General features: G+C 52.0%; 1 protein-coding gene across 1 annotated transcript in view; it reads left to right on the plus strand.

Moving 5' to 3' along the window:
* LTBP2 (latent transforming growth factor beta binding protein 2) overlaps positions 1-12,473 on the plus strand; it is a 123,390-nt gene that overhangs the window by 5,927 nt on the left and 104,990 nt on the right. The window contains exon 2 of the mRNA XM_067533334.1: positions 3,969-4,039. Coding sequence (XP_067389435.1) covers positions 3,969-4,039 — 71 coding nt within the window. The remainder of the gene's footprint in view (positions 1-3,968; positions 4,040-12,473) is intronic.

Raw genomic sequence — 12,473 nt, forward strand, 5'->3', positions numbered from 1 at the left:
GCACTTGTGGACCAGGGAGAGGGCGCCTGGAAGAAAGACAAGAGATTGAAGCCCTGAGCCTAGAAAGAGAACCACTTGGGTGGACCTCTGCACCTGTACAGAGCCCTAGAGAAGTGAATGGGGCTTCATGTGAAGCACAGGTCTGTGCCCATGTGGTTCTCTTTGCAAGATCAGGGCAGGAGTGGCTCTGTCACGCACAAAAAATAAAAGAGAACTCTCTTTCCCCCTTGTAAGAAACAAGTAGCATCTGGGGCAACAGCACCTGCAACCTTACTGAATGAGGGTGGGGTAGTTTCTCTTGTGCTCAGTTTGGGTGCAATTTGGGGCTGTTCTCTCTAGTGTGGGATGTTTAGAGATCACAGAGCACATCTAGCCCCTCAGGCAAGAGCTCCTAAATGTGATCATTATCCGGCATCTAGTGCTTGGCATAGTCAGGACACTGTCCCTTAACAGACTGGTCACCACGGCCCCGCAGGGAGGTCAGTGCATCAGTATGACAGCCCTGTTTTATTGGGGGGAACCGGAGACTGGCGTGAGACCCGCTCGGCAGTCAGCGGCAGAGCCAGGATGAGAGCATGGGCCCCACCGGTGCGGCCAGCCTCATGCTCATTCCTGCCAACTGTGTGTGCCATTTGTACAGTCCATCCTGCTGTGGCCGACCTGATCCGGCTTTAGCAGGGAGACCTGCTTGTGGAGGTTTCTTTTTAGTCTGGGCCTTTTGGGCTGTGTTGAGCTTGGTACCACCTGGTGGTGATATTGGGAACTGCAGAACATTATTGCCACGGAATGGCCATGCTGTGGTACCTGCAGTATGAGTTATATTATCCGTGTGCCTCTCACCCCCACTAGCCCTGCGTGCAACAGAATGGGCACCAGTCACTGCCTCGCACCAGTGCTTGGCTCCCTCCCTGCTGCTCAGTGCAGAGGGTGGGACTCTCCTGGTCTCTGCTTAATATTTTCCACTCAGCTGAGGAAATGCCATACCAGTTTGCTTCCCTTCAGCAGGACACACACGGCCAACCCTCCCTGCCTGGGCTGCCATAGTGGGCCATACCTGTGTGGTGACTGGCAGCGTAGGAGAGAGTGGCATGGGGCAGTCTTCCAGCAGGGCTCTTGGGTTCAAAGGCAGGTGATGCACGGCAGCTATCAGCAGGGCACTGTGCCTAGGCTATCGGTTTCAGAGGACTAGTGACACAGAGCTAGTCCCCAAGCCAGGCTCTGGGGATTGGCAGATGCATGGTGCAGGGTTGGCTGTGGAGTGTGCAGGCCAAAGGGCCTTGGGCTGGTCCCCTGGCTGGGCACTCTTGCCTGTGCTCTCAGGTTTCAGGGTGGGAGGCACTTGACAGCCCCGGCAGGGTGGGTGGATGCCTGGCATGCAGGCTGTGTGATTAGCTCCGGCTACTGTTATTCCTGGAGCACCAGGGGCTCGGTGCTGCACGGAGCCCAGCAGGGACCCATGTGGCTCCACACAGCCACCTCAATTCTGAGGCCCCGGCACCTGCGTAGTGGTTGGCTTGTCACATATACAGACCTCCTCATTGTGGGGCAGCCCTGCGGCTACCTAGCCTAGAGTATTGCCCTCAGCTGTGACCTTCCAACTCGGCGCTGCGATGCTGGGGGTGAGGGAACCCCCCCAGCTCATGCTCCACGTGAATGCCCTTGGCAGGAAAATACCGGAGGAGCAGGCAGCAATCAGAGGGCTCCTCTCTGAGTTGTGTGGTTGCTGGGAGGCACTGGCAATGGCATGTGCAGTGAGCCACGTGCAGCTGGGGGCTGCTGTTCTGCAGAGCTGCAGGAAGCCAGCCACTCCTTGGAGCACCATCCCTCTGAGCTGTAAACAGGCTGTGCTCCTTAAACCTGCAGGGGTTTATTTCTGAGTTCTCCGTAAGGCAACAAAAACCACATGGCGTTCAAGCCATGAACATGTCAAGTAAATGCTTTAAATGTAACCAGATGCTCCCAGGACTGGTTCCTGCTCAGTGAAAAACTGAGACCACTTTGCCCAGCTCCATAGCCCCCAGCCACCTTCTCTCCCAGTCCCCTAGGGTTAAAGCAAGTGCACCTGGCTGTCCATTAATGCTGTCTCCTCAGGAGGTGAGAGAAACGTTTGCTCCGTTCCCCCCATGGCCACAGCAGTGCGGCCCATGCAGTCTAGGATAAGAGTAACTCTTTGCACCTAGCTAGAATTTTACTGCTTTCAAGAGCTTCACAAACATTTAGTTGATCAGATCTCCCCACCCTGGAGTGGCACTGGGGCCTGGCAAATTTGGCATCACAATGGGAGTTGAGAGATTTTCCCAGCTCTGTCACTGAGTTGCTGTGTGAATTTTGGCCAGTCCCTTTCCCTCTCTCAGCCTCACTTTCCCCATCTGCAACATCGTGCTTATGATACTGACCTGCCTCTTGGGGTTTGGAGGATGCAAGTTAATGTCTATAAAGTGCTAAGGATTGGGATTGCCCGTGAGCCTGGAGGACACAGCAAAGCTGTGACAGTGAGTCTGTCACTACAGGCAGCAGCAGGCAGCCTTTGCCAGACCTTTCACTCCTTTCAGTGCTTGTTCTTTGTGCTTCTGCTTCACCTGCACAGCTTGTGGCTGCTCCTGCTGGCCTGGCATCAGCAGCTTTCCAAGGGAGAGTCAGACCGTCCCCCAGTGTGCTGGGGCACAACTGTCCCCCCGATAACCCACAAGAGCCAGGCATGTCGATGTGGTGCCCTCAGAGAGTGGGGGGCCCTGCTAAGTTCTGGCCCACTTGCTCTATTCCAGTCTCGCACTCTGCACCCCAGATCACGTTGCCCAGCGTATAGCCTGGGAAGAGAGGCATTCCCTCTTTGTGCGTGAGCGAGCGAGATCTAGACAAAGATTCTGGACTTCATTCCACGAGGAATTGTTGGTTTGATCTGAGGCCAAAGCAGTTTCTCTGGGGGCGGCGCCTGCTCCCGCCTGCAGAAACCACCTTCCAATTGTGCCAGTAATTTGAGGCAAGAACAGGAAATGTTTTTGCTCTTTCACAAACCTGCTGAATGTGATTTGCAAAGTGCATCTAGGCCACCCCGGGGGAGGAGGAGGGAGCTGTGGTGATGTCCCACTTCACAAACCAAGTGGAGCTGGGCCTGAGCTGGAATTGGATGGGAGGCCTGCAACAATATAAAGATTGGATGTTTTTAGACATCTAAAGATATACTGCAGACGTATCTAAGCAGACTAGATAGGGGCCTGATGCAGGAATTCCTCCTATGGCCTGTGCTATGCAGGAAGTTAGCTGAGATGGCCATAATGGATCCTGCTGGCCTTAAAATCTATGAATATTAATAATGGCTTGATCATGAAGGATCGGAAAGTGCTTTACAAGAAGTTATTCAGCTATAGAAATCACGCCCTCTGCCTCTGCATGCACACAGTGGAATGCAGCTGCCTCTGGGGTGAGCTGTGTAGCCGTATAACAGTGCAAAGCAACACTCCATGCTAGTTTGAAGCAGGAAATGAAGAAAAATACTGTGTCCATTTGAAACAGCAGGGTAGATTTATGGGAGCAAAATACAATTACGAATGTTGAAATTAGACCTAACACTGGAAAACCATACTGGGAGATCCTTAATGACCCCCAATTGTCAGGAGCTCAAATTACTCATGAGCAAAATGGGGCACCTCTGGCGCCCACAGCACAGCACCCCCTTGCAACCATACTAGGGCACTGAGGTTAGTACTGATTCAGAAAGGAGAGCGCCCTCTACTGAGTCACCCTCACCTCTCCCTGTAGCACCTGGTTGGTCCTTTCTTGGGGGTTTCCTGTCCAAGCATTTAAAAAGCCCAGCCTTTGTTGGCTTGAGATCTCAGGCTGCAGCGGTCTGGGTGCAAGGAAAGCTTGGATGCTGTTGGGAGTGGTTCTATTGGTGACTCAGGGGGTGCTGTCTATGGGGAGGCTTCACCTTCACTCTTTTCCTAATCCTGCGGTTTGTGGCTGCTTAGGCCGAACGTCTGCGGGGGACAGTGCTGCTCAGGGTGGACAACAGCTCCTGGCACAAAGCGATGCATCAAACGTGAGTACGAAAGAACCACCGGTTAGAGATGTCAGTCATGTCACTTAGTGCATCCCTGACAGGCACGCAGCTACCCATGGGATGGGTGTGGCATGAAGGCCAGAGTATGCCCCTTCCCAATCCTTTGGCCCCGAAGCCCCCTTATGTCTTTGAATTCTTCCACTGTTTGGTTGAGACATAAACAAAAAAAGAATTCCCTTTTCTGCCGGACTCCCCCTACCCCCTATTATGTGCATGGTGCGCTTCCCACAGCAGAGAGGACGGAGCGCTCACCGTGGGAACTGTGGATGCTGTTATATATAAGTATATAGTTTCCAGAGCTGAGTCGCATGCCCCCTGCTGGAGCTAAAGCAGGTGCAGGCAGACATACCCACACATACGCCTGAACTGTGCACCCCCGTTGGCAATGCAGCACTTCCGACCACGTCAGGGGTCTGTGCTAACATCAGCTGCATCAGAGGCTGGGCCCCTTCCCCTTGTTAATTTATTATTAATCAAGATCGGGGCCCCAATGGGCTGGGCACTGCACATACGCGTTTGGAGACATGGGCCCTGCTCCTAAGAGCTGAGAAATGTGAAACACGACCCGAGTGATTGTGATAAACTGCAGGAGGGGGAGTGATAAGGGAGGGCAGAGGGGATAAGATCAAATGGTGACTTAAGTGTTAGGCAGCTGGTGCCCAGATTGACGGTTCAAATTATCTGTACGTTTTTAATAAAGCAACTAACTAGGTTGTCTGAGGGGTGGCTGTGGGAGGGGCTGGGACGTGGGAGCCTGCTTCAAGGGGATGTGCACAGTGGGGAGACAACGGAAAATTGCTTGTGCACTTGTTCAAACCCTGACCTGCTCATGACTGGGGAGCGGCTGGAGCTGTGTGAGTACAAAGACCTGCCCTCCCTCCCCCCCCCATCCCTCAGTTCTGATACAGCTCTCAGGGAACCCTCTGTGTGGGGAACTCTCTACCTCCCTCTGGTTGTTACTTCAGATCTCCTCTCTTGCCTGTAAAGGTAAAGCCCTCTGGGCAGGGACTTCCCGCAGGACGGCTTGGCATTGACACATGCATAGGACTAGAACGGAGGGGAGTGATTTACAAGCAAATAATCCCATGGAGGGGGCTCTGGTGACATCATTAACCACATGTGTGGGAACCCCAGTGATGCAATTAATTGCATTGTAAATCAGGGCAGCTCACTGATTGCTGGTCAGTTTTCTTAACCTGTGGATCCAGCACGGCTTGTAAGTTTCCAAACACACAAATCTTCTAAACCACAGAGTGAATGAAAAGAGGGGTTTATCCTGCAATGTCTTAACTCCAGCATTTGCTGCTGCCATGCTTCGTGGACCACCCACAGAAATCTGCCTGTTCCCCTCTACCTGCTGCCCAAATAATCCTGGAGAGACTATGGGCAGAGAATGTTTGTGAATCTCTCTCCTTTCGATGCCTGTCTTCAGTGGGTCTGAGTTCTGGAGTTGGCCACCTGGGAATTCTGCTTCGCCAGTCTGTGATGTTGTAGTGGAGCAGAGTCTGCATCTGGGGTTTATAAAGTGGAGTAGATTGCAGCTGCTTGTCTTGTGAGCCCTATAAATCAACCATCGGTCACAAGCACATAAGGAGAGCAATAGTAAGAGTAAGGAAAGCTTGGAGGAGACTGGAATCCGTTAGAGGGGAGTGGAGGAGTGCCTAGTTGTCCTTCTCTATGTTGCCCAGGCAATCAGGGTCAGCATTGTGTCAGCAAACTCATCTGGTCTCCTCACAGCCCTGTTTAAACACAACAGTACAGCCTGGTGCACACAAGCCATGAGTGACTACTACCGGCCCACGCTGGCCAAGATCTGCAGGGAGAGAGATTAGTGAAGTGTGTTATACAGGAGTGTCATGAGGGGTGATGGCATGGAACTGAGCAAAAGGAAACATAGGAAGACACTGCCTGATGGTGAGATGGGTCAGGCTGTGGAACTTTCTCCCAAGGGAAGAGGTAGGAGCCCCATTTAACAGGAGACTGAGTGAGAGTACCATAGGGGAGCAGACAGCTAGCTGGGGAACCTAGATCTCTTCCAATCTCTGGATTCTGTGACTTAACATGGAGAGGTAGCCCGTGAAGACTGCAGGTCCCAAGTCAGGGAATGTGGCCTGCCTTGAAGAACTCTGAGTCCGATTGTGCACATCTCTTGGGCTGGTGGCTGATGACTGCCCCCAGAAGGGAAGGGGAAGTACCTAGCTCTTATGATAGATCTCAAAGGAAACAGCATCACCAGTAGTCTGTTGACTGGCTTTCGGTTTCTGGCGGGCTAGGAGGATGCCACGGCTTGAGTCACACTCCAGGCCAACTCTCCCCAATCTTCAGAGTGAGGCTTCCTCTGCACCAGGGAGAGCTCAGCCAGGGCCTCCGTTGTTGCTTTGGTCGTCTCCTTTAGTATCTGCAGATGGCTACGTTCTAACTCTAGGGCCTTCACAATGAGGAGTCTCAAGATTTCTTTTTCCCCTCTCCTGCCCCAGCACATCTCTCTTAACCTCATTCTTGCTTGAAAGGAGGCTGGACACACAGCCCCAATAAAGGCCACTTCCCTGTCCTCCCTCCAGCTTCTCACCCACTTGATTTCTGCATGTTTCCTTCAGCCCATTGAGGGTCTGATCTTCTTCCCAGTTCAAAGATGGAGTAAGTGCCCTATCCTTGGGCGAGCTCTCTGGAAGTCAGAGATGGGATAGAATCCTCTTTAACCCTCTCTCTCTCTGTTTCTGCCTGTTTTTCTTTCCTTCTGTTTGTCTGTGCCTTGCCTCCCAACCAGCCAAGGTCAGGCCTTAGCATCCTATCCGGGGCTTCTCACCTGCACAGTGTCACATGTGTGAGTACTTCGCTCCCTTCTGACTCATTTGCATCTTGGGCTGATGTTCTTTGCTAATTAAATGTAGCTCTTGGCATCATCTTGCTACTGTTTTGCAGCTAATAAAACATGCAGATTGGAAACAGGTTTCTGAACTGCAACTGACAGAGTCTTTAAATCAAAGAAAATTGAGATCATGCTTGTCAAAAGGAAAAGGGCAGATATCCCCTACTTCTGGAAGGAGAGGTGCCCACTGGCATTGCAGTACCATTCCCTCTATTATCCTCACTGCCACTCTGCGCCTCCCACATACTCAGCACCCTCTGATGTCCTTAATTCCAGTCTGAGAGTCTCATCTGCTCTTGCCCAGCAGGTGAAGGGGGAGAGGAGATGGCTCACTGTGGCTGGGAGGCGGGTTAGAATTGAGAGTTACTGCCATTAATTTTCCCACCTGTTCTTGCTGCAGTCACTGCTCACCAAAGCTGTTTGTGCCAGATCTGGACATGTTCCCACCCTGCCCCCTGAGTCTTCTTTTATCTGAGCCTGCCAGGAAGCCACATGTCCATACTGGGACATCACGGCCACAGCCACTCCTTGGGCAACCATTTCTGATTGGGCCAATGGGGAATGAGGGTGGTAGGGGGAGTTCCCTAGAGAGACATTTTCAATAGGGGCAAAGGGAACCCGCTCAGACGTGCAGCGAGATGGTTCCTCCGTCCACCCTGGGGCCCAGCGTCGCTCTGGTGACAGCCCCTTTTTGGTTCGAGTGAATCTTGAGCTCCACCTATCAGCCAGGCTGACGTGATGAGAGGAGATGGACACAGCCTTCCACACACTCTGCTCTCGTCTGAGGTATGTCCAGGGCTGGCAGCCCCTGGGATCACTTCCCAAGGGACATTTGCCTCTGAACATTGTTGGATCAAGTGCTGTCCTTCTTTCAATCTCTGGCTTTGCTGGAACTGAGCTGTTTCCTTGGCAGAGCATGTTGTAGGCCCTTGGGTGGTGGTGGTGGTGGTGGTGGTGTAGATTTGGTGCTTGTCATGCACCTGGGAGCAGGTTATTGGCTTCAGGAAACATTCTTGTTCTGCTCTCCTAGCAGCTGGAGACCAAGTCCCTGCCATGAGAATGGGGCACCTTTGTGCCACTGGCAAGCAATAGGGTTTGATTTTCTGTCCCCTTCCGGGCTCCCCAGTAGTGCCAGAGAGCCTGGGGTGAGGGTGCTGTTTGGGAATGGTGGGAGCTGTAATAAAGTGGGGAGTGGGCAGAGGTGGAAGCTAGTTGGAGGCTTGTGGAACGTGCAGGCAGAGGTGGGGGGGAGATCAAGTACTCCTCAGTTCAGCCAGTGGTATTACTAACATGCCCACCCCTGAGTAGCAAGGCCCTCTGTTTCTCACTCCTTTGTTCCTGCCTGGCTCTGATTCTAGTGGCCCCTCTGCATAATTCAGCGTTGCTGCTGCCAGATGGGGGCTTGTAGAGCACAAAAGGACGTGTGGGTTGCCAGGGAGCCTGAGTACATGAGCTCTCGTGCCCTTGCTGGATGAGGCTGTTGTAGAAGGTGGGCCAGAAGCCAATATGCATGCACCAGAGTTTCCAGAAAACCTCTCCTCTGGGTTGGCACAATCTGACTCCACGTTCCAAAGCCACCTCCAGCCAAGTGGAGTTCTCTTTCCATTGTAAACAAAAATACGTTCCTTTCTTTAGCATAAACATGCAGGACTCTTGAGTTCTTTCCTGTTCAGGGTTGAGTTTCTCTGGGCCAGCGGTGCTTCTGGCCTCTGAAATCTCTTCTCCTTCCTCTTGTGGCGAAGTTGCTCCTCTTTTTATAGCCCTCTTGCTGTGCTATCACTTCCCAGCTCTGAGTTCCCATGGTGTTGGCTGATTAAAGCCTTCCGCTCGTGAAGTGTTCCTGCTGTTGCACCAAATGTGCCAGGACTTGTGATGGAGATGGAGACTGTGTCTGCTCTGCAAAAGCCATTTACAGCAGTCAGAGCCATGGCTGAGGAGAATGGGTGACACAGCTTTGCTGAACCTTCCTGACTGGAAGGAATTGGAGATGGGGGCTGTGTTACGTGCCTGGGGGAATTGAGAAGGAATCTGTGCAGCTTGCTCATGTTTGTGTAGCTGTTTAGATTTATGGATTAGCAGGTTAATGTATCTGTTTTAGAACATTTCATGCTCCCAGAAGTATCTGATTTGCAGTGAGAGTTCATGAATGTGCCAGCAGCAAACAGACCAGAGGAGCTGAAACATCATCTCTGGCACTAAGAGGTTTCAGACAGGACAGCCCAGTAACCAGCATTCAGTACTGCCTCTAGGACTTTCATCATCCTTCCCAGTCACCCTCCTCCCCACCTGTTCAATGGTTCCCAACGTTGTGCCTTCCTAGGGGAACACCTGTTCTGTCCATCTGGCTGTAAGAAGGCACCTGCCCCGATGTTTTTATCCTGGTCTCAAGTGGGGTGCTCTCCAGTGCAGCTCAGCATCCAAGGGGGTGGGGCGGGAGGTTAGAACAAACTCGGCATTTGGGGAAAACCTTTGTAAATAAAAGTTCAGCCTATGGAATCTGCCCAGAGTATCTGAGAGCCCCAGTGACTTCACCCAAATAGCAGGACCTGCCCAGATCATCAGTGAGAGCACCCCACCCCACCAGTTGCCAAACAGTAGAGAGCACATTGAGCTGCCAGACAGTGTCTGTAAACAAAGTGCAGGGCCAGCAATGGCAGCATCTTTCTCTCATTAGGGACTTTTCTGTGAGCAGCACAAATGCTATTTGGGAGCTGGCTCCTGCCCATGTGGCTGCCCAGTGACTGCTCAAGTGCCTGGCTGTTGATGGCAAAGATTAATTAAAAGGAAGCTGTCAACATGGGGAGGCCTGACAATGTCCCTCCCTGACGGGGGATGGTAAATCTCAGGCAGGCCTGAGAGCAAAACCTTTCTCTCCTTAAAGCTAAACTAATGGTTCTTCTGTGTAAACATTTTTTGGTCCCCAGCGGCCTTCCTCTCCATGCTGTTCTGCTGGAGTTTGGGTTGCTGGGGACACTCAGACTTATATTTTTAAAGCTGCCTAGGGGATCTTGACATCCTGTTCCCATTCATTTCCCAGTTATAATGTATTTGTTTAATTTTTGATATCCTGGTCTTGTACATGGAGCAAATTGGGGATTTGTCCAGATTGTCTCTGGTTGCATTTCCATGTGTGAGGAGCTTCTGTTTAGGTCTCAAGGCAATAGTTAGGCCTCAACTTCGAGAGAGGGTGTGGCCAAAATGTTGCCCCTGTACTTTTAAGATCTAGCTAACCCCTGTAGCATACCAAACACAGTGATTTTTCTCCTTTCTCCAGCTCACAGTTTTCCAGGGATTTTCATTCTTCATTATCTGTGTGCACAACTGAATCCCGATCTTGGGCAAAATTCTCGGGCCATGTAGCTTTTCTTCTTCGAGTGCTTGCTCATGTCCATTCCATTCTAGGTGTGTGCGTGCCCTCGTGCATGGTTACCGGAACTTTCTTCCCTTTGGCAATATCCATAGGGCTGGCTTCGGTGTCCTCTGGAGCCCCGCGCACATGCCGCGGGATATGAGGCGCTGCCGGCCCTACGCCTGCTCAGACAATTCAGCGGCCATGTATTACATCAACAAGCAGGGAGGAGCCCACTCCTCAGCCCTCTGCAAGGAGGCCATTTGTCTGTGGGACCTGGCGGTGAGGCACAATTTTCACATAACAGCCTCTCACCTCCCGGGGGTTAGGAATGACAAGGCGGACCGCCTCTGCAGGTCGTTCTTACCCTGCCACAACTGGTTGCTGCATCCAAAGATGGTCTCTATGATTTTCCAACAGTGGGCTATCCCCAGGTGGACCTGTTTGCGTCAACATGGAACAAGAAATGCCAGCAGTTCTGCTTCCTCCACAGTGTGGAGGCCGGGTCACTCTCCGACGCCTTTCTGCTGCAGTGGTCAGGGAGCGTCATGGACATGTTCCCACCCATTCCTCTCTTTCACAAAGTCCTGCTGAAAATCAAGAGGGAGAAAGTGAACATTGTCTTAGTTGCGCCGGCCTGGCCGCTCCAGCACTGGTTCAGCATGCTGCTGGACCTCTCGATCGCCCCCCTGCTGGAGCTTCCAAGATGGCATGATCTCCTGTCCCAGGATCTCAGTCGCTTGCTACACCCAGACCTGGACTCCCTGCACCTCATGATGTGGAGACTCTGTGGCTGAGCACAGATGAGCGAGCCTGTTTGGCACAAGTCCAGCAAATTCTGCTGGGTAGCAGATAATCTTCCACGCAGGTCGTATATCATGCTAAATGGAAGCCATTTACCTGTTGGGTGGAGTCCCAAGGAATCTTGCCAGGGTTGTCGCCAATACAGGCGCTCCTGGAGTACTTGTTGCAACTAAAACTCCAGGGGCTAGCCGTGGCCTCTCTGAAGGTCCACCTAGCAGCTATATTGGCATTCCACCAGCCTTTGGAAGGGAGATCAGTTTTCTGCCACCCTATGACAATTAGGTTCCTGAAGGGGTGGAGAGGCTGTTTCCACAGGTCTGTGACCTGGTGCCTCCCTGGGATCTCAACCTGGTGCTCTTGTGGCTCATGAGGCTCCCCTTTGTGCCCCTGACTACATGCCCTTTACTGCTGCTGTCATGGAAGCTGGCCTTCCTGGTGGCCATTACCTTGGCAAGGAGGGTCTTTGAGATTAGGGCGCTGACCTTGGAGTCCTCTTATACTGTGTTTTATAAAGACAAGGTTCAGCTGAGGCCGCACCAGGCCTTCCTGCCTAAGTGGTTTCCCAATTTCATTATAACCAAGACATTTTTCTCTCCATGTTTTTTCCCAAACCACATGGTTCGGAGGAGAGGAGTTGGCGCACACTAGATGTTAGACAGGTGTTAGCATTCTACATGGAGTGCATGAGACCATTCTAGAGATCTACACAGCTCTTTTTCGCAGTGGCTGATTGGATGAATGGCTTACCTGTTTCCACCCAGCGCATCTCGTCGTGGATAACTTCCTGCATCAAGTTCTGCTATGAGCAAGCAAAGGTGCTGCTTCTGGGAATGATTACAGCCCACTCAACCAGAGCTCAAGCTTCATCTGCAGCCTTCCTAGCGAGAGTGCTTGTGCAAGACATCTGCAGGCTGCCATCTGGTCATCTGTACACACCTTCAAGTCCCACTATGCCATTGTTCAGCAGGCGAGGGACGACGCGGGGTTTGACAGAGCAGTGCTACAGGCAGCTCATCCGTAACTCCAGCCCACCTCCAAGGTATTTCTTGTGAGTCACCTACAATGGAATGGACATGAGCAAGCACTTGAAGAGGAAAAGATGGTTACTTGTAACTGTTGTTCTTCAAGATGAGTTGCTCATGTCCATTCCATGACTCACCCCCCAGTCACCACTGCCGGAGTTGTGGCAAGAAGGAACTGAGGGGCATAGGGCTGGCAGTGCCTCATATACTGTGGCATGTGCGCGGGACTCCAGAGAGTGCCGAAGCCAGCCCTACGGGTACTGCTAAAGGGAAAAATGTTCCAGTAACAGTGCACAAGGATGCGTACACACCTACAATGGAATGGATATAAGCAACACATCTCAAAGAACAACAGTTAAAAGGTAAGTA

The sequence above is a fragment of the Emydura macquarii genome, unplaced genomic scaffold, assembly GCF_026122565.2.
Source record: "Emydura macquarii macquarii isolate MOO-44397 ecotype Brisbane River unplaced genomic scaffold, CSIRO-AGI_Emac_v2 contig_374, whole genome shotgun sequence".
Lineage (NCBI taxonomy): Eukaryota > Metazoa > Chordata > Testudines > Chelidae > Emydura > Emydura macquarii.